Source organism: Saitoella complicata, assembly GCF_001661265.1.
Source record: "Saitoella complicata NRRL Y-17804 unplaced genomic scaffold SAICOscaffold_14, whole genome shotgun sequence".
NCBI lineage: Eukaryota > Fungi > Ascomycota > Saitoellomycetes > Saitoellales > Saitoellaceae > Saitoella > Saitoella complicata.
In genome coordinates, this window is record NW_017567005.1 from 101,821 (window position 1) to 122,231 (window position 20,411).

At 53.3% G+C, this 20,411-nt stretch overlaps 9 protein-coding genes across 9 annotated transcripts; 5 read left to right on the forward strand and 4 right to left on the reverse strand.

Annotated features, from left to right (window-relative positions):
* Nucleotides 1-87: 87 nt before the first annotated feature.
* Nucleotides 88-3,285, forward strand: SAICODRAFT_57779 (uncharacterized protein; the record flags this gene model as incomplete). Its single annotated transcript, XM_019169558.1, has 2 exons — nucleotides 88-2,979; nucleotides 3,031-3,285. 2 exons carry the CDS (start codon nucleotides 88-90, stop codon nucleotides 3,283-3,285), a joined length of 3,147 nt encoding a protein of 1,048 aa, XP_019023589.1.
* A 12-nt stretch (nucleotides 3,286-3,297) lies between these two features.
* Nucleotides 3,298-4,825, reverse strand: SAICODRAFT_30635 (integral membrane protein-like protein). Its single transcript, XM_019167727.1, has one exon. It carries the CDS (start codon nucleotides 4,787-4,789, stop codon nucleotides 3,386-3,388), a length of 1,404 nt encoding a protein of 467 aa, XP_019023590.1. The 5' UTR covers nucleotides 4,790-4,825; the 3' UTR covers nucleotides 3,298-3,385.
* Nucleotides 4,826-5,527: 702 nt separating this feature from the next.
* On the forward strand, nucleotides 5,528-6,739 carry SAICODRAFT_30636 (uncharacterized protein). The gene has a single exon (XM_019167728.1). The coding sequence runs from the start codon at nucleotides 5,591-5,593 to the stop codon at nucleotides 6,668-6,670; it is 1,080 nt and encodes a 359-aa protein (XP_019023591.1). The 5' UTR covers nucleotides 5,528-5,590; the 3' UTR covers nucleotides 6,671-6,739.
* Nucleotides 6,740-6,841: 102 nt separating this feature from the next.
* SAICODRAFT_44269 (Vps18 protein-like protein) lies at nucleotides 6,842-8,731 on the reverse strand (the record flags this gene model as incomplete). Its single annotated transcript, XM_019168769.1, has 1 exon — nucleotides 6,842-8,731. A coding segment is annotated over one exon (1,890 nt), but the record flags the coding sequence as incomplete, so codon positions are not given.
* A 1,871-nt stretch (nucleotides 8,732-10,602) lies between these two features.
* Nucleotides 10,603-10,779, forward strand: SAICODRAFT_42716 (uncharacterized protein; the record flags this gene model as incomplete). Its single annotated transcript, XM_019168710.1, has 1 exon — nucleotides 10,603-10,779. A coding segment is annotated over one exon (177 nt), but the record flags the coding sequence as incomplete, so codon positions are not given.
* A 138-nt stretch (nucleotides 10,780-10,917) lies between these two features.
* On the reverse strand, nucleotides 10,918-11,768 carry SAICODRAFT_129503 (uncharacterized protein). Its single transcript, XM_019165413.1, has 2 exons — nucleotides 11,166-11,768; nucleotides 10,918-11,097 (listed from the first exon to the last, which is right to left on the reverse strand). The coding sequence occupies exons 1-2, from the start codon at nucleotides 11,593-11,595 to the stop codon at nucleotides 10,982-10,984; spliced, it is 546 nt and encodes a 181-aa protein (XP_019023594.1). The 5' UTR covers nucleotides 11,596-11,768; the 3' UTR covers nucleotides 10,918-10,981.
* A 174-nt stretch (nucleotides 11,769-11,942) lies between these two features.
* Nucleotides 11,943-15,038, forward strand: SAICODRAFT_7912 (Pkinase-domain-containing protein; the record flags this gene model as incomplete). The annotated part of the gene is made up of 2 exons (XM_019171143.1): nucleotides 11,943-12,207; nucleotides 12,262-15,038. The coding sequence occupies 2 exons, from the start codon at nucleotides 11,943-11,945 to the stop codon at nucleotides 15,036-15,038; spliced, it is 3,042 nt and encodes a 1,013-aa protein (XP_019023595.1).
* Nucleotides 15,039-15,353: 315 nt separating this feature from the next.
* SAICODRAFT_35533 (ribosomal protein L5) lies at nucleotides 15,354-16,790 on the reverse strand (the record flags this gene model as incomplete). The annotated part of the gene is made up of 3 exons (XM_019168428.1): nucleotides 15,354-16,115; nucleotides 16,574-16,646; nucleotides 16,705-16,790. 3 exons carry the CDS (start codon nucleotides 16,788-16,790, stop codon nucleotides 15,354-15,356), a joined length of 921 nt encoding a protein of 306 aa, XP_019023596.1.
* Nucleotides 16,791-17,056: 266 nt separating this feature from the next.
* Nucleotides 17,057-18,499, forward strand: SAICODRAFT_25796 (uncharacterized protein; the record flags this gene model as incomplete). Its single annotated transcript, XM_019166882.1, has 1 exon — nucleotides 17,057-18,499. One exon carries the CDS (start codon nucleotides 17,057-17,059, stop codon nucleotides 18,497-18,499), a length of 1,443 nt encoding a protein of 480 aa, XP_019023597.1.
* Between the last annotated feature and the right edge of the window lie 1,912 nt (nucleotides 18,500-20,411).

Consider the following 20,411-nt stretch of genomic DNA (forward strand, 5'->3'; position numbering starts at 1 on the left):
TTCGAGACTGCGAGGCCGTATGGCTCTTCAGATCCGCCGTCAGAACGATACGATTATGACGACTATTACGACTCGCGACGCAGGAGTATGGCGAGGGAGAGGATCAATGGAAATGGAGACGATGCCGGCTTGGATGGGGTGCTGAGGGATATTGACCGCACATGGCCGCTCATGAGTTCGGAGAATTGCAACCCCGTCTCTGTTGCTTTACAACTTCTCGATTCCCAATCGTCACTGGGCCGCGGTCGCAACCTCAATTCCTTCCAGGACACGACACAAAAGCTTGACGAATCACTTCAGGAAATCGTGAACGAGCATTATCTTGGATTCAACGACGCTGTCGGCAAGTATGGTCAAATCATGCAGGCTATCTCGGCCAGTCAGAAGAATGTGCGACAGATGAAGGAGGGGCTGCTTCAAGCACGGGAGGAGTTGAGTGCGCAGAGATCGGATCTGCTACCGTCGAGTGAGCGCAGTCAGCAGTACAAAGAGCTGCTGCGACTCATCGGACGAATCCAGACATTACACTCCATCCCCGACCGTCTGGACGAGCTCATCGCGAGCAAGAACTTTTTGGCAGCGGTATCTCTACTGAAAAGCGGTCTAAAGCAGATATCGCGGCGGGAGATGGAGGGAGTTGGTGCCTTAGTCGATATACGCGCGTATCTTAAACAGCAAGAAGCCGGTTTGTTTGAGGTACTTGTGGAGGAACTCCATAACCACGTTTACCTCAAGAGTCCGTACACAGAAGGTATGTGGGAAGCATGGAAGACTGGCCAGAAAGACTTGCCGGCTGTCAGTCGGCCTTCCTCTGCTGGTAATAGCCAAAGTACGGGCGCGCTTCAGTTTACGCGTCAGAACCGCAAACTGGGATTACAGAACACCTCGAAATCTGGAGTTGTGCTCTTTACTGATGCTGAGCTCTCACAGCCTCCATCAGAAACGCAAACTGGGAACCCGGAAACTGACTCCCTTCAGTACATCCGCCTCCTTGTCGAATCTCTGGCTGCTTTGGAACGGCTGCCAAAGGCGTTCGAGGTGTTGAGTCAACGGTTGCCGGTAGAGCTTTACCAGCTTGTCGACAAGACGATCGAGGAAGTCGATAGACGGCACCTTGGACGCGGTTTACGGGTTGGTCGACGTCAGGAGCCAAAGAACGGCGTTAAGCGGTTACAGTCGAAGACTGTGCTACCCATATCGATCGCCCGTGTCATTTCTCCAACGAATAGGGATGTGTTAGAGGATTTGCTCTGGACGTTATACTCGAAGTTTAGCGCAACGTTGACTGGACATCGCACCATCCATGACGTGGTCCATATTATCGCGACACGGCCTGAGAATGCGCAACGCGAAGATTTGGCGGGAATCGCGGAGGATCTGTCGTTTGGGTTCTTGGAGGTATGGAAAAGTTATCAGAGTGAGGTAAAAGGCTTGTTGCACGACTACATCACCGATGACAACCTACCTATCAAAAAGGTTGGAGCAGCTCAGGGCGTTAAAGAACAGCAAGCAAAGAGCTTGGACAGTCTGTTCACGGGGTCGAGCAGAGACCGTGGGGCGAGAATCTGGAAGTTGGGGAACGCGGAGAAAATTGCAGACCATGAACAGGATTTGATTGGGATTCTGCACAAGAGTGTTCCAGGACTTGTTGCGGAGAACGGAGTTGCGGCTAGTACGGCAAGTACGAGTACTGTGACGAATGGGATGACGAATGCTGGGCATAGGGTGTTGATCCCGCCGTCGGTGTTCAATATTCGGACGCTTATGGATCCTACGACGGCGCTCTTGCGACGGATATCGGCCCTAATCCCACCGAACTCCAAATTTCGCCCGTCGACATTTACTGGCTTCTTTGACGATTTCCTGGTGAACGGGTTCCTGCCTCAACTAGAAGACACAGTCGGAGAGATGTTCGCCTCAGCAATCGGCGGCGAAGACAGTTTCCATATCGACGAGGCATGGATGACCGTCTCCATCTACCCAATCGGCAAGTCCGCTGTCGCTTTGAGTGAGTTGATTGATAACTTGTGTCGAATGCTGGGGAGCATGAGCCATTATCGGGATGAGTACAGTTTATTGGTGATTGACATGCTGGGCAAGTACTACAAGAAGTGTTATGATCGGTTCAGGGAGTTGGTGGGGATGAAAGGAGCGACGCAGGATATGAAAACGAGCGCGAGGTGGTCTAACTTGGAGGAGATGAGGGCACTTGTGGGACCGATCTTGGGGAAGCGGGAGGAGGGTGAAAATGTCAGCGTCGAGGAATGGGAAGAGTTCGTGAGGAAGGAGACTGGCGTTCAGTTAAAACTCAAAGGCAGCCAGCCTTTGGGTGCTGGTGCCATCATTCAGGACGTGAGCCTTATTACCCGGATGGTGACACTCTACAACAGTGTCAAGTGGTTGTCGGCCCGAGTTATGCCGATGGCACACATCGAGGACAAGAATGGCATGTCGATAAGGATGAACGGGGCGAGTACAGAACGGGCTACAGAGGATCGACCACGTCTACCATTGACCAAGGAGCTCGCGAGTCGCTTTGATGCGTTGTTGGCGACGTACGACCAACTCGCCGAGTCTGTCTTACTTACTCTCCGGATTGAGATGAGGTTACACGTCACATATCACCTCGAACTCGCACTAACTGATGGAAACTACTCGCTGGACGAGAAAACCGTAGAGCCAGACCCGCACGTGAGCAACCTCAACACAGACCTAGTACTCCTCGACGAACGTCTCTCGGGCGCTCTACCAAATTGGGAATACCGTTTCGTCACCAAAGGGATGGCTGTTCTGATTGACGAGTTACTCGTTACGCTGGCGGGAGAGTCGATTAGGTTGATCAATAAGGTGGGTGTGTTGAAGATGATGCACAATATCCTTGCTCTGCAGCAGAATTTGAAGAATTTCGTGAGTGGGCCGTCGGATGCGCAGTTGGAGAGGTCGACGGAGTACTGGAGGTTGTACGAGCTTGGACCGGCGGTACGCTTTCCCCTAATCATTGTTTTTGCTGTTACTAACATTATGGTATAGCGACTCCTCGAAGTTATCAAAACCCACCAGCCCCCACACTTCACCTTCGATCAACTCAAGAACATGCTACGACTACAATACTCCGATAACCTCGCACGAGCTACGAACGAGAACAGGAGAGATTCGGCATTGCAGGCGCGGAGGGGGTTCAATGAGAGGTGTATTGCGTTGGGGGAGTATTTCCATCAGATAGAGAGCCAGGAGGAGGAGAGGGAGGAGGAGGAGGAGGCTCAGGCGCCGGCGCCGGTAGCATGAGTAAAACGAATGAGGAGTCTGATTTTCACAGGCAGGATGAAAGACATTTGGTATCAAGATATCCTGAAGCTACGAAAAACGATAAGTTTTGGTAGCGGTATCATGCAACGCCATTGGCAGTCCTCTTGTGTCTCTCCTCTTCATCTCCCTCGTCATCATCATCATGTAGCAGAGCCCCGAGCTCATACTCCTCCGCCTCCCTCGCTCTCCGCTCCGCCTCCACATCCCTTACATGCCCATTTCCAGCGACCCCATTCCCGTTCGCCTTCTTCGCCGCCTCCGCGTTCCGGCCAGAGGTGGACCAGAGGTTGATGAGGCAGATGATGAACGAGAAAATGAGGAACGCGGCGGAGTATAGAACGAGGGTGTATGACGTTGCTTCGATCCCCACGGCGTTGAGGTATGCCATTTGTTCCTCGTTTGCGCCCATAAAGAGAATTCCGCTTGCGACCAGCAAAAAAGGTGGCAAATATTGAAAGCTGTTAACCTCACCCTCAAGTACTGTGGACTCGTCTCTGAGGAGGAATGCGACCTCGATAATACGGGCGAGTCCGGCAGCCATGAGGGTGTACCCGAACGTGGCGTGGAGTTTTGAGGAGACTTCGAGGTGTTGGACGTGTGAGGACATCGCCCAGCCGGTGAGGAAGATGACGAGGCCCGGAATGATATTCCGCGTGGGTTTTCCACCGCGGCGGGAGAGTAGAACGCCGAGGATTCCTGCACACCACCATATGATACCCATACTCGTATGTTGGTAGTCACCATGATTCCACTCTTGTCCCCACCTGTGCTCAGTGAAGGTGTTGACACAGCCCCACGCTCCAATGACTGCGGAATCGAAGAATTCTTGGGAGCGGTTGGTGCGGGCGAGGAGGGGTTGCCCGACGAGGAGCATGATGGACATGACGGCGCCGTAGGCGATGAAGGAGGAGCCCATGATGCCGTGTGCGAGACATTGTCCCAGATGATCTTCGCGGCAGAATCCGAGACCTGCGAGTGCGCCGAAGCCGATTTGGATCCAGGAGATGATGGGGAAGATTTTGCCGATGAGGCCGTGGATGAAGACGATGGAGGTGCGGAGACGGTCGTGGAGGGTGGAACGTTTTTCGAGGTGGAGTTTGAGGTAAATGCCTATGACGACTTGTCCGAGCAGGAAGAACATGACGAACGGCGCGAATTTTGCGTGGATGTTTGATTTGAATTCACGGCCTTTGTGGTGGTGTGCTAAGAAGTATCCTACCACGGCGAGTACTGCGCCGAGGGATTGTAGTGGGACGTGCCAGCGGGAGCGGGTGAGGCCGAGGACCATTCCTGTTGGGAAGAAGATGCCGAAGGCGAGTGTCATGCAGGCGATGTGGAGCCATAGGATTGTGTCGATGGGGTCGTTGGAGACGTAGGCGTTTTCTGGGATGGCTTCTGTGTGGTGTTCGTGGGCTACGGCGAGGGGAGCGAAGCCCAGCAAGACTACAGCAGCCGTGCTGGTTGATAATAAAGTCCTTAACATCGTTTAAAGAACTCCCTAACTCCCTTTCTTTTGTCAAGACTCGGAATTTGGTGGAGTATTTTGTTCTGAGAGGTCCAGCGAGGGACGACGCTAGTCGTATACCAGTCGGCCCGAGCACCCCCAAGAATTCGACAGGCCGTCAACTGCCCTCGACGAAATATCCAGGACAGCATGTCCGGTCAAACCCACAAGACAATCAACATCAAGGATCGACCAACTGCAAGGGAATCCAATGCCTCTTCCCCGAGCTCAAGCTCCGTGTTGGCTGCTACGGCACAAGGCGCAAAGTACCTCATCTTCCTCCAATTCTTCTCGCGCATCCTCACGTTCGGGATGAATCAATTGGTGCTGAGATATACCTCTCCGGAAGTGTTTGGCTTTGCGACGGTACAGTTGGAGTTATTGATGATCACCATTCTCTTTCTCTCTCGCGAGGGATTTCGGAATGCGTTACAGCGTGCCGGCGGCTCTCTAGCTAAACCTGCGAAAAGCGGAAGCGGACAAGTCCAAGATGGTACTCCAGAGGGTGATGTTCAAAGGGTGATTAACCTCGCCTACCTACCCCTCCCCCTTGGCTCCTCTCTCGCATTCCTCGCCGCGTGTCTCTACCCCCGCCCTTCCGGGGTTGCACCACCATATTTCACCCTCTCCGTCTCCCTCTACTGTATCTCAACAGTCATCGAGCTCCTTTCCGAACCATGCTTTGCATTGGCGCAATACCGCACCCAGTTCTCTATTCGCGCGAAGAGTGAAGCAGCGGCGGTGCTGGGACGGTGTTTAGCGACGTTGGGCGTCACGCTGATGGCCACCAAACTCAACCACCCGGTCGGCGCACTCCCATTCGCGGTGGGTCAACTGACCTACGCTGTCCTCCTCCTCACTACCTACCTTCTCAGTACCTCCCTCCCCCCCTCCGCCCTCCTCCTCCGTTCCATCAGTCGCCCCGGAGGCGGATATTTCTTTTATCGTCCGGCATTGAATTTAGCAGCTACGATGACAGCTCAAGGCGTCTTTAAACATGTCTTGACCGAGGGTGATAGGATGCTCATTGCGTGGCTGAGCACGGAGTATGATCAGGGTGTTTATGCGTTGGCCGTCAATTACGGCTCACTATTCGCCCGCATCCTATTCCAACCAATCGAAGAATCGAGCCGGAATCTGTTCGGGCATTTACTCGGTATCTCTAAGACAACTGACGACGATGACAAGAAGAAGGAGACGGGCGCAGTAGCGGCCAGGGATCAGGCAAAGTCGATGCTCCTTACAACCCTCCGGCTCTACTCCCTCCTCTCCGTCCTCCTCCTCTCCCTCGGCTCGTCCTACGCCCCCATCGCTCTCCGGCTCCTCATCGGGCGACGTTGGTCATCCTCCTCTTCTTCGGCGGGCGACGTATTGGCTGCGTATTGCTACTACCTCCCCCTGATGTCCACCAACGGAATTTTCGAGGCATTCGTCGCATCCACAGCGACACCGGGACAATTGAGAACACACAGTATGTGGATGGTGTTGTTCTCTGCCCTCTTTGTGGGCAGTGGTTGGGTGTTTATGAGGACGCTCGATATGGGCGCAGAAGGACTAGTGTGGGCGAATTGCGTCAATCTCTTCGCAAGAATAATCTGGGCATTCCGATACATCAACATATACTTTAGCAAAGACGGGGTAGATTGGAGGGAGGGCGTGCCGAGCAAGGGATTGTTGACGGCAGGTGTTGTCGTTGCGGCTATGGCGAGGGAGAGTGCGAGGAGGTGGGTGTGTGGGGAGTTTGGGGATTTAAAGCATTTGGGTGTTGGGGTGGTGTTGGGGGTTGGATCGCTCGTGTGCATGGTCGTCTATGAGAGGGGGTTTTTGAGGCAGGTTGGGAGTACGATTAGGAGGAGGTAGGCATGACATCAAGTTGTTAAATTTAGAACTGTGTCTACCTACGCTTGATGTGCGTACATTTCCGTCTATCTGATTCTCTCGATATCGAGGGTATACCTATCACTCCCGTACCACAAGCCATGCAGCATGCTCAACATGTATTCACCGTTAAATCGCCCAAGAAGCAACCTCCTCTGCGTCCCCACCAAACCCCTCATCAATTTTCCTAACCACAGCATCACCACAAAGCACACACTCTCCCGCAACAATCTCGTCCAACTCATCCTTTGCTTTCCTCACATCACCCCCAGTAGAAGCGGCATTCTGGATCTCAGCCTGTAACTCCGTGATCCGTCTTTGTTGCCAACGACGGAGACCTGATGACTGTACAACCCGTGTCGTGAGACAATCCCCGTGGAAACAGTGGGAGCAGGGGAAGATGTAGAATTGTCGGGTAAGTAGCGGGTATTGACAGATATAACATCTCTCGCCGGGTTGGATGACGGCGTATCTCTTCTGGAGTGACGCGATATCCTGCCTGATTGTCTCCGCAGACCGGGTGGAAGTATCCATATCCTTACTCAACCGATCAATCTGCCTGGAGTAATCCTCCAACGCATTGCATATCTCCTCTTTGAAATCATCGATGAGGACGAAATCAGGAAGGTACGGCATCAACTCCTCCACCTTCAACAAATCACACTTCTTCAAAATCCCCATCGCGGTCTTGATTCCGCCGTCTCTCTTAACGACGTGTTTCGCGACTGTTAACCAGAGATTCTTGCGCAGTGTGTCATCATCCGTCGGACCATCCGCAATGGAGATAGCGAGTTCCACATCATTGTGCTTGAGCGCAAGTTCAACAGCCTGCACATACCGTCCCAGCGATGAATAGATATGCACACAACTCGCAACACGGCCATACTGCAAACACAGCCTCAACCCCAAATCCAAATCATAGTACGGGCCATTTGCCATCGTCTTGTCTCCATCCTGCCGTCTCAGATAATGCGACAACGCCGTCTCATCCGCCGATGCAGCAACCAAGATCCCGAGAAGCGTATTGTGGACAGCAGCATCGGTGTTCCCCAGCGTGGTCGTGACGTAGGTCAAATACCTCACTGCCTCATTCCTCGTACTCCTTCCCCCGATCTTCGCATTATACGCCAACAACCCGGGAACCAAACCCCGAGGATTCAGGTTCGCGTTTCGCATCCAGATATCGACTGTTTCGGACGGAACGTGGGTCATGAGGACCGTCGCATATTTATAAAAGACCTCTGGCTCGGTTTGTTTCGAGAGCATCTGTAGTGCCTTTGACCATTCCGATCGCTCGACCCAGTATTTGAGGATAAACGACCAATCCTCAACCGCCGTCGCGAACGACAAAAGCTCCTCATTCCGACCATGTGAAGTCGTGAGGTCATAAACCGTCTTCCGATCCAAATCACCCTTGTATCTGTTAATAAAATCTTTCCACTCGTTCTTGATAGACTCAACCTCCTCAGCGGACGACGAGGACGTATCTTCGAGCGCGTTGAGTTTCGCCATATACACCTCAACCAACCACGTGCCCACCATACACCTGCCCATCATCTCCGGCCCACTCCTCTTTTTGACAACTCCGAACGTGTCCATCTTTGCCCGCAGATACAGCCGTAAAGCATCGAGTTGTTCCCCCGCATCAATGAGAGCAAGACAAACTTCGTCAAAATCTTTACTCGTCGCGGCATAGACCTCAGCGGCTGCGTTGTATTCTCCTTGAGTCAGGAGGTCGTCGGCGAGGGCGATGTTGACTACATCACGTTGAGCGGGGGTCGATGCGTAGATCTTTGCGGGCTCGAAGCGCTTTTGTGTGAGGAGGGTGGCGGAGACATCTCGAGTCTCATCCGTAATCACGATCTCATAAATACTCGTCGTGGTATACAACCACAACGTCTGCGCAACCGGATCCGCGACAACCCCAAGAATACTCTCCTTCACGCTAGAAATGGGAACGGTGGTGGTCCAGACTAGGCGGCCATCGAGGCGGGATATGGCTTTGACGGTCATGTCTGAGAGAATGATGAAATGGAATCGGGAGACGAGGATATGTGCGTTTTTCTGGCCTTCGGGGGCGTGCCAGGCGGAGGGTGGAATGAGAGCATGCTCGGCGAATGGCTCGGCGGCCCCCAAAGTAAGAGGACCATGAAAGAGCCCTGATGCAGTAAGCCACGTGATATGTGGAGTTTCCAGAGTCGCATCATAGCCTTCCCCGTCTTCGGAGGGTTTTGGGGTGGTGTAGGCTGATGGACTAATCTGCAACCCAGTCGGTGATGGTGGGAACTCCTGGTAGGACGGCGCTTTGGCATCGAAGAATTCTGTCCCGAATGATGGAATACCACCATCTGATGTTCTGGTGATCTTACCAGCGAAGTAGAACATCTTCCCGGAGGCTGTGGTGAGGGTAACCACGCGCTCCTCGTCCTTCTGAGCCGGTGTACGGCCTCGTGTGGTGGCGAGAGAGGCGTTGGTGTTGGTGTAGAAGATCCCAGTGATGGAAGATTCGTCGTTGGGTGTCCGCCAAACCTGTTTCACATACCCGCCTCCATCCTTTTTCTCGGGTTGAACGGAGAGTTCGTAGATCGTTCCGGTTGAGGTGCCCACAAGTAAAGGGCCGGTGGTGCTCGAGGTGGGTGTGGTTGAAAGAGGCCAGGCGACGGACGTTATGGTGAGCCCCTTGAGTTTGGGGAGGTGTCGAGGGCGTACTGGGGTTGGTGATCGTGCAGGAAGGTAGTATATTTCTCCATTCATGGTTGCTACGAGGAGATGTGTCCCACTCGGATCAACCCACATATCTCTAACCTCACCCACTCCCCTCCCCTTGTCTTTCGCGCCCTGCACAATCTCAATATCATCAACGCGCTCCGGATTCCCCAAATCAATCCTCAACAACTTATTCCCTCCTGCCAGTGCCATGAGCAACAAATTCGACGCGATCCGGAGATGGGTTATTTGGACTGGGAATTGGAGAGCGACGCGCAGGAGCTGGAAGAGCGGGGTCATCTCAGAGTGGGCGACGGCGAGGCCCGTTGAGGTGAATGCGGGGCCATGGCTGGCGGGGGTGCAGAAGTTTGGCGGAGAGTTGAGGTCTAGGTTTTGGATGGAGGGGAGGGAGGTGTCGCCGACATACTCGTCCAGAGACATGATCTGGTGGGGTGTATGCCGTTCAGGCTGGCGCGCGGTTGACCTCTAGGGAGTGTACAGCTACTGCTGTGTGCACAATTCTTGACGCGCATTTTGCACGAGACCCCTGTAAGCGTAAGAGGCAACACCTCCAAACAGCTCGAAAAAAGGTCTAGGAAACTCAGGAAGGGCTCAAAATGTTGGGAAGATATGTGTCAATGTCGACCGCAACAAGGTAATCCACCAATATGCTTCTGGGAAGGATGTCTACGATATTGCAACCAACACCGTGAGGTCTCCTCGCACAGTTTACTGCATTGTGAAGAGATTCGAGGAGACAGGGCTTACTGAGCTTAAGGGCAACTCAACCTGCGGGCGCAAATCGGCTATTGACGAGTTCCTGGGCTTGGTAAGTAGACTACTACTGCTTACGGGTACCACCAAGGGCATCACTAAATGACCGCGGCAAATCAAGTACTTGTACGGCAAATACCCTACCCTCTATCAAGACAACTGTGCTGAGTTTCTCAACGATCAATTCGCTACATCTCTATCGCGCTACCATGTCACCCGCTACCTGCAAAAGATTGGATGTACCCGTAAGGTCTTAACCTTACGGGCAGCCCAGCGCAACCCCATCTTACATGCAAACCATGCCATTGAAATGGCTGACGATACCCAAGAGCAGCTGGCATTTTTCGACGAATCAGCCGTGGATGAGGGCACGGGTTCACGAAAATTTGGATACTCACCGCGCCCTCCAGGAGAGGGTCTTTGGACATTCAACACGTTGGAGTGTGCTGCCGGCATTGACCACTGAAGGTTTGAAGGTGCTGCGGATCTTTCAGGAGTCCTTCAATGCTGACCGATTCGTCGAATTCATCGAAGAGGACCTGCTACCAATCATTGGTCCATTCCCTGGTCCAAACAGTGTCATTGTGCTTGATAATTGTCGAATTCATCATGATCCAAGGGTTGCTGAACTCTTAGTGAACCAACATGGGTGCCGCATTTGTTTTCTTACCACCATACTCGCCTGACCTTAACCCAATCGAGCTCTGTTTCAGCATGATGAAGGCCTGGATGAAGCGCAATAGCAACGATCCTGACGCTTGTCTCGACCCTGCCTCTTTGATCCGCAAAGCGATCGACATCTCAACACAGATCTCAAAAAGATCCGCAATTTGTACACGGGCTGTGGTTATGCGCTGACCGGCATGGATTTGCGCCAATATGTTGATAACAACCGTCAAGTGGCCGCTCGAGCTGCTGAGCGGGTGTAGCTATCATTCAATAGTTAGTCTCAGTATTTTCATGAATCGAAGGAACATGTCGTTAATTATTCATGTACCTGTCGTTCTCACAGATCTCTTCCCTAACAAAATGGCTGGGAACTGCCCCACCTGCGTAGCATGCAAGTGTAGCTTACCACGCTCTTCTATGCTTAGCCTGCAGGGTCTGAACAGCAAGGACCCTTTTGTAGCGATGAGGATCATCCGCAAGTTCATTTGAAATGCCCTGGAGAGCACTGTTGGTAGCACTGTGCCTAGGTCAAGGGATGAGAGGCTTTCGAGCCTTGGACTGAGTCTGAGAGGCGTGCACGGGGGTTTGCTGGTCGAACTCGAGTTGACAAGCAGCCCTAAGCAGCCCTTGTAGGGTCGTGGTGTGTATTGATCAGGATAAAGCTGACCATTCGACCTTGGGTGTGTTGCGCTTAAGGTGGACGGCATCAATGAAGGCTTCCAAGTCGTCCTCCGTTCGTAGTCTACACCATGGCACATCCCAGCTCCTCCCACGGCAGACTTTCCTATTGATGTTGGGCTTCAGGGAGTATTTGTTGACGCCTTCGACGACCATATGATCATGACGGAGCTCCTGGAGGGCCAGATCGATCAAAAGCTGCTCTTAGTCAGCCCAAGACCTGACTGAATTGACCGTCCAGGGTGCTTGAGGATACTTGTGGTTCTCTGCCCTAGTTACGAGAATGAGGCCTTTTTTTTCCTCTGGACTGTATTTGTAGGGCAAGAATTCTGCACTTGGCAGCAGGAGCCCTCCGTCACCGCGCTCCAGCCACGACGCGCTCGATTCACCGCACCACCCATTGCCAGCATGGACTGGCCGTATCAACATGATGTACTCGCCAGCGCTGCATATACCCCCTCCATCACACACTGGCCCCTTCAGACCGGGCTTCTCGTTGGGCCCGCCAACTCATGGGAGTACCGGTGGACAGAGCCAGCGAGAGTCGGTGGTGCCGAGTCCGACGAGTTCCGTGTTTGAGGAGCATAACGCAGCTGCGGCGTTGCTGGATGAAGTCACGTCGTGGAATGAGGCGCATGTTGGAGAGTGGTTGGAGTCGGTCAAGGCTGGAGCGTACGCGAAGGTGTTCATCGGTGGGTCGGAATGTCTCTGAATCGTTTGCTTCGATTACTGACCTCAACCTACAGAAAACGACATCACCGGCGAAACCCTCCTCGAAATCGACCAAGAAGCCCTCAAAGAACTAGGCATACCCAAAGTCGGGGACCGCATCCGGATCCTCGTCGCCGTCAAATCCCTCCGACAGCGGTGCTTCACCCACATCACCCGTCCACGCCCCCACCACCGTCCTTCCTCCGTGCATTCACCCGTCGCGATGGAACCGAGCAGTAGTGGTATGAGCTATAGTGGTATGAGTCTCAACAACAGCAATGGGCGACCAACGAGTATGGTGAGTATGGCCACGACGGCATACTCCCACATCGAACCTTTCGGACCCGGGAGTGGGAGCAGCCCGAGCACGAGTACGGTTAACCCACACTCGCCATACCCGCCTCCAACACCTGGGATGCTATCCTCCGGCTCATCCTTCCACAACATGGACTACCCGTCTCGTCCCCTCTCCCCCGGCTCTTTGCCCTCAAACCCCCGCGCACCATCTCACTCGGTGAAGGCCGAGCCAAGACAGGAGACGCATATCATGTCAATCAACGACGTCAAGGAATCCTGCGTCAAATTCATCTACCTCCAAGGCCAAACCCGCATCGTCAATATCTCCTCCTGCCCCGACACCCCCTCCATCCTCGCAAAAGCACTCAAGAAGTTTGCAATTTCCGCAACCGACCAGCCACTCAACCCCGCGCAGTGGTGCGTCTACACCGTTACCACCCCCTCTGACATCGATCCCGCAGCTTCATCCTACCCAGTGCGACTCCTCCCCGCCGTCGAGGTTGTCGCAATATGCAAAGACCCGACACGACCAGAGCGCGAAAGACTCATTCTCTGTAGGAGGGGCGAGGAACCTGGACAGGAGGAAATTAAACGCGCAAAGGGGATTGCGAGGGAGCAGAGTGAGCAGAGAGAGAAAGCTGCTATTTCCGCGAATTATGCAGCCAAGATGAGGAAGTTGGAGGGGTTTTTCGGGGAGAGGCCGGTTTCATCAATCCCCTCAACTACGCCTACGACTGATTCTGCACCCATCCTCGCACCCCCACCGACGGGGCAGGGGAAGCAAAATGGGGAGAGGAGTGCAGGGGGTGCGACGAAGCGCCTTCGAATGCTCTTTGGACAGCGTCCACCAAGCGAGTTGATTTCGAGTAACTTGCAGGAATACTTCCCGGGACACTCCCAAAACGTACTCGAACAAACCGTCCGGAACTCAATTCGGCACTCACAACGCATGTCCTCGATTTCCTCTTTCCAAACCCCCTATGGTCATGGGAGGAGGTTCAGTACGTCGAGTGGGATGTCGGGGATGAGTGGGATGAGTGGGATGTCGGGGAGGAGTGGGGGTTGGAAACCGGGTGTGGCGAGTATTGGGGAGGCGTGGATTTCTCAAGGATTGAAACCGCCGCCGCGGCCGAAGAGGCCCGTTAGTTTGAGGAGGGTTGTTGTGCCGACGAGTGTGCCCGTCAATGGGGGTGTAAGTAGTTCGCTTTATAAGCATCGGTTGGAGAGTGGAGTTTCGTTGGCGACGTATGCGGAGGCCCACGAGGAGGAAGAACTGGAGCAGGTGGGACAGGGACAGGGACAAAGACAGGGTGTACAGGTGGAGGATGATGATAGGGACAGTGACGTGAAGAGTCTCGCGCAGAGTATGAGGAGTTTGAAAGCGCCGTCACTCATGGTCACCTCCGAAGAAGACGAAGTCGAAGAGGAGGACGAGGATGAAGAAGGCACCTTGCGCGCGATGAGGTATTCGGAGGGATATCAACTCGGAACGGTGGGTGAGGTCGTGCCGGGGGATGAGGCTACGGCTGAGGAAGTGTTTGATGCGGAGAAGGGGAATGGGAAGATCGATGGTGAGGAGTCGGGTTACGAGGAGGAGGATGGCGCGGTCACGGAGGACGAGGATGGGGAGACTGCGGCTGAGGGGTTGGGTGAGGTTGAGATTGAGGTTGCGGATGACCATGGACCAAGGAAGTGGATGAAGGGTGCGCTCATCGGCAAGGGATCGTTCGGATCGGTGTATCTGGGTTTGAACGCGTTGAGTGGAGAGTTGATGGCAGTGAAACAGGTTGAGTTGCCGAAGGGTGATGTGCAGGGTGAAGCACGGAAACGGAGTATGATCGATGCGCTCCAACGAGAGATGTCCCTCCTCCGCGATTTGGAACACGAGAATATTGTGAGGTACTTGGGTTCGTCCTCGGATGATACCCACCTCAATATCTTCTTGGAGTATGTTCCTGGAGGGAGTATCGCGGAGTTGCTCAACAAGTATGGCGCGTTTGAGGAGCCGTTGATCAGGAATTTTGTGAGGCAGATTTTGCAGGGGTTGAATTATTTGCACGAGAAGGATATTATTCATCGGGATATCAAGGGTGCGAATGTGTTGGTTGACAACAAGGGCGGGATCAAGATCTCGGACTTTGGTATCTCGAAGAAGGTCGAGGCGAACCTCTTGTCCTCCGCGCCTGGCATGGCACACGGCCATCGACCTTCTCTGCAAGGAAGTGTATTCTGGATGGCACCCGAAGTCGTCAAACAGACTTCCTACACCCGCAAAGCCGACATCTGGTCCCTCGGCTGCCTCATCCTCGAGATGATCACCGCAAGTCATCCCTACCCCACCTTCTCCCAGATGCAAGCAATCTTCAAAATCGGATCGAGTTGTGCCCCGGATATCCCGGAAGAGATTTCGGCTGAGGCAAAAGATTTCTTGGGAAAGACGTTTGAGTTGGATCATACGAAGCGGCCGTCGGCTGAGGAGTTGTTGCATCATCCATTTTTGGCTACGGCTATGTGAGAGGAGTGATATATAACTAGGAGGAATAGGGGAAAGGGGATAGGAGGACTACTTTGCACTGTGCTTTGGAGTTTCGTTTTTGCATGGATAGATTTTGCTATATTATACCAATATTACCTAATACATACCCTAAGCATATGTACGGCGTGTCAACGGGATGAGTATGTATGACTTTCATATTATGTATCGTACTGTTCCTCAACGCCAACAAACTCCCTGTAATGCAATTTTGGTTGCTCCTCTTTCACAACTTTCTCTCCATCCATTCTCCAACGCCTCCGAAACTCCATCTCCATGTCCATCTCATCACCCACTCTATGTGGTCTTCTTAGGCTCCTTACCCGTGAAAGGTACTCCCAACGCAGCCAATAACGTCCTCGCCTCGTTATCACTGTGAGTGTTTGTCTGGCAAATCACATCGAAACCATGCATCCTCGGGTACTGGTCGAACGTCGATTCGATTTCAGGGAAGAGGGTCAATGCGCTATCTGCGAAACCAAACGCGATGTTTCCGGTCTGATCACCAGATCTACGGGAAATACCGTTGAAATCTCTCATACGCGGCCACACAACCTCAACAAGGGTGGTGAGGAAGCGGTACATCTGCGGCCCCTTGAGCTCCACTTGGACTGCGATTGGCATACCCACACGGAGCTTCCAAGGAGAGACACCGGTCTTCGCGTTCAAGATCTTTGGCTTTTGGCCGGTGATGGATTGGATCGCCATCGCTGCCGATGGCAGTACGTCCTTCTTGAGGGTAGCTTCCTTGACGAAAGCGTGCACGATGATCTTTTCCAACTTGGGGATGTTCCTGTGATTTCTCGCCTCGGGGATTGGGAGTATGGTCTTGTTTCCTCTCTGTGGTCTTGTGGGACGGTTCTTGTGGTAGGGGGATGATCCATCCCATGTTCGTAAGACGTTCTTCTGTGACAGATGTTCCGGGACACCGCGGTGGTCATAGGTCATGACCAGCAGATCGGGAGCGATGGTAGCATTGTAGTGTTGTTGCAGACGGTCATTCTCGAAGGGTCCGGCCTGGAATTTGACGGATTCTGGCGAAGTGACAGGAGCTTCGATCTTGTTGGTGACAATGGGCTTCCTGGAGATGAAGCGCCGCGCTGAAGGACAGGCGGCGGCGCGGAAGGCAGTCCGTAGTGGAGCAGTGTTCATTACGGTTATGGTTATGGGTTGGCGGACGAACGGACTGACGGACGAACTGACGGACTCTGGGATTCTTCGCTGTGAACGGACTTAGAAGAATCGTCGAGGACTTGAGCGTTGTTGGCCTCGGGCTGGAAATTGTGAGTCGCCCTGGCTAGCCGTATGGGGGTGCAACCAAGCACGCTCAACTCTTCGTCCAGCAGTGAACGATGATCAATGACCACCGGTTGAATGCTCTTGTCCAAGGCATACATGCTCTGAAATGGTCAGTAGATGGCCGGATAGCACTCGCACGCGAAGACATCGTCCAGATCCTATCACCAACCCCGCTCAGTCCACCTAACGTCCTCACGCAAACGTTCACCGCGGCTGACTGTATCTTGCCATGGGAGGGACTGGAGCCAATGTGGTTTGACGAGGTACCGTTTGAAGGAGATGCGCCGGTGCCTCCTGCGGAAGAGACGTTCACAATCGGTGAGACAAGCAAGAGTATAGAACCTCAGACCGTTCAGGCGCGAAGACGACCCACGCGTATGGACTGGAGTCCCTTGATGCAAGGATCTGGGAGCTGTATGCTAGCGATTGCATCATCTGAGCATCGAGTATACATCTATGACTTTACTGGGAAGTTGTTATGGAATCTGTCGGAGGTAGCTTTGAAAGCGGCCGGACATACCCCATATGAGTGGCACGTCGAGGATAAAAACGAGTTGCGACGGATGAGATATCATGGTCTGAGTTGGTCGAAACAATGCTTCTTACCTGGGCGGAGGTGGGGTACGGTGTTTCTGGCACTCGGCAACGAGATAGGAGGAATCTCAGTGTGGTCCATCACAGAGAACGTGCCACATGTTCTGATGACGGTGACCTTACCTCAAAACGAGAAGGTGGGTCCGTGGGATCAGGGCCAGCCAGGGCCGACGTGGGTCAACAGTATTGCATGGGGCCCGTGGGTGCCAACGTCGAAAGACACGTTCACCTCACTTGTTGCAGCATTGACAGACAATGGCGGCGTGTACCTGATCACCATGGAGGTATCCCGCGATGGAAAGTTAACGCAAGATCCAAATATCGTCACTGCTTCCCCACCTAACCCTCGAAAACCGACGCAAATCACCTGGTGGCACGCGGATGAATGCGCGGATACCGGCATGTGTGTTCTTGCATCAACCAGTGTCGGCAAGATCACGGTGTACTTTTGCAATGTCTTGGAGGGAACTATATCTGTGGTTGAACACCTGTGGGAGGGCTATGCACTGGCGACCGACATGTGCTTCACGCCTGATGCCAGCCCTCTTCTTCATGTGATGACCAGTCTCGGCAATGCGATTGTACTCAAGATCTTGCCTGGTACTCAGTCAGTTGATGTTTCTCATTCTCTTACATCTCGCCTCAAGGCTCACTTGGAGGCGCGTCGGAAAGCATTCGCCGTGGGGGATGATCAGATCAACGCGGACATTCGCATCTGGGGTGCGACATTGAGTCCTGGTGGAGGGTGTCTAGCCTATGCATACGAGAACGTTGCAAGCAAGACCATCCGGTACGTCACGAACGTGGAGGCAGCAATGCGTATAGGCTTCTTCCCCACCCAGGAGGGCGCAGAATATATGGCAGGGATGAAAGCATTGGCATTGAATGGATTGAGATCTGCGGTTATGAACGTCTATCGACAGTCGCTGCGGGGTATGCTGTGGGATCCAACAATCATCTATGCATCTATATTAAAGACCAACGGATCGGATGCGGCAGACGAGTTTCTGGAACAAGCGTGGCATGCAATCGATGCTGCATCAGCTTTTGACAGCGATGCTGATGTCACCGGTCATGCAATTGACCATCAGCTGGCCATTTCGTTGTTCCAACCAAAGTTCAACGCGATGCGGCTCGTGTATGCGTGGTGGCAGGGTCTGCAAGGATTCAAGAACATCAAACACCGCGTTTTTGCATCGGATCTGTCAAGCGTAATGGCTGATCTCGGAGGACATCTAGCAGTAACAGCATTGCATATCTTCACGACAACGTGCCCAGCAATGATTGCTCCACCAGCAGAAGGCAGCCTATCCTACCAAATACTAACACTTTACGCCGACTTTATCAAGCAGGCGCACTCCGACGCTGCAGGCGTCCCTGAACTCGCCGCCAATGTTTACCAACTTCTCGGAGCGGACCCATCACCGGAGCATGGACGGGAATCGTGTCTGGCATGTGGCAGTGGGATAAAGTGGGAAGATCCGATGGACGCAAAGTGCGACAACAATCACACGTGGAGTGAGTTTCAAGCAGTGTGCTGTGCTGAATGAAGAGTCAAGCTTACAATGCGAGAATAGGCCGATGCGCGTTGACAATGACGACATTGCAAACACCAAGAGTGCGAACGTGCACAGGATGCAAGAAGAAGGCAATGGTGTTAGATAAATCAGCAGAGGGTGAGGAATGGGCGATTGGGATGTTTTCAGCGCTTGACATTTGCCCGTTCTGTGGAGGGACAATCTAGGATAGATACATCCTGTGTATTACGTAGAGCATGACAACAAAAGTTCGGTCCAGGGTTCAATGTGGGCGGATTGACGGACAGGCGGGCGTGGCGTTGACGGAGCTTCGTACGGTAAACGCAAACCTCCGAGATAAGCATATGGTTAGTATTACCTTTATTAGATACTAGGTACGTCACATATAATATCCCAAAGACCAATCGCAATACACAATACGCCCGCTGAAAACCATACCCATTACCCCATCCAACATACCCGGTCAGTCTTCTCATTACATCACCCCACCTCACCTCATGTAAACAGTGGACTTGTCCTCAGCAGCACCAGCACTCGTCAATGCCTTCTTCCTCCTCAACTCCGCAATCCTCGCCGCGGCGGCTGCCCTGCGACCGGGCGTCAAGTCCTTGGCCTTCGTCATCGTGAGGGTTCTGCCATTGGCAGTGGTCTTGGTAGTCGTTTGTCTGTTCGATTCCTGCAATTGTCTTGCAGGGTACGTAGAGACATCAGCGCCTGGTGAAGTGGTTGAATCCCACTCAGGCTTGACAGTAGAGGTCGATGGACGTGAGAATCGAGAACGACTAGCGGTGACAACCGAAGAGACGGCAGGGATGTTAGATCGCCTGACACTCGCTGCATATGCTGGAGAGATCCCCGAAGAGGAGGTACGACCAAGCTTGGCCCCCGGCGTGCTCGACATCCTTGGACTTTCAGTTTTGATAGCAGCCGCAGCGTTCCTCAAATCCGCGACTTCCTTCCTGAATACCTCGATCTGCGCATCGGTGGCCTCCTTTTCCTTCTCCAATGACCGAACACGACGCTGGGCAGTGGCCAGTTCCTCCGCTTGCAAGTTGTGACCATGCTTTACGCCCTCCAGCGGAACGATCTCCTCGGACTTCTTCTTCAAGTCCTGGACCTTGTTCTCAAGTTGTGCCACATTACGCTTCTGCTCGTTCAACTCCCTTAGCTGACGCGAAGCGGTCGAGCGGCTCTCCTCAAGGGCAGCACGAAGCTCGTCGCGCTCAGCACGAACCTCAGAGAAGACACGTGCAGTATTTATAGCCTCATTTCTCGCCTTATGCAGAGACTCCCTCAACTCCTTGAGCTCAGTCTCGAACTGCAGGATCCTCCTCTCTGAATCCTGCCTGGTCCTTTCAAGCTGGTTCCTCAAGTCACTCCTCTCATCCCTAACCTCATCCAACTGCCTCTGCACCACGCCAGCGGATTTGTCCAACTCTTGCTGAAGCCGCTTCAAATCTCTCTCCTGATCCCTGTACTTGTTTTCCCAAGCCCGTGCTTCCCGCCTGTGCTTCTCGATATCCGCCAAATCCATCTCATACTGTCTCTTTCCAGCTTCAGCCTCGATCTTGTACATCCTCAGCTCCTTCATGTCCTCCTTCAACTTCTTAACCTGGTTGCGAGCTTCTTTATAAAGCATCTCCAGTTGATTGTTCCTTTCCGGCGAAGCGAAAGTTGGCGCATTACGGCCTGCGTGAAGTTCTTTCTCAAGATCGCAGATGCGGCGATCAGCGATACGTTTCTCGCGTTCGTATTGGCGAAGCTCATCCTGGTGAGATGCAACAGCTTCCTGTCGTTGCTTCTCCTTGACTTCCAGCATCTCGAACGCAGTCTGGACCTGTTCGGACATTTCGGCAAGCTGTTGCTGAAGCTCCTCAACCTCAGGGTTGGGCTCTGCTGGGGTAGTCTGCTGCTCCGACTGCGG

Excerpts from the sequence above, each read along its gene's own strand:
- SAICODRAFT_30635 (XM_019167727.1), bottom strand. The coding sequence starts at position 4,789 with ATGTTAAGGACTTTATTATCAACCAGCACGGCTGCTGTAGTCTTGCTG.
- SAICODRAFT_30636 (XM_019167728.1), top strand. The coding sequence starts at position 5,591 with ATGGCCACCAAACTCAACCACCCGGTCGGCGCACTCCCATTCGCGGTG.
- SAICODRAFT_129503 (XM_019165413.1), bottom strand. The coding sequence starts at position 11,595 with ATGTGCCATGGTGTAGACTACGAACGGAGGACGACTTGGAAGCCTTCA. Across the intron at positions 11,098-11,165 it reads GAGATCTGTGAGAACGACAG|CTACACCCGCTCAGCAGCTC; the intron begins GTACATGAATAA and ends ATTGAATGATAG.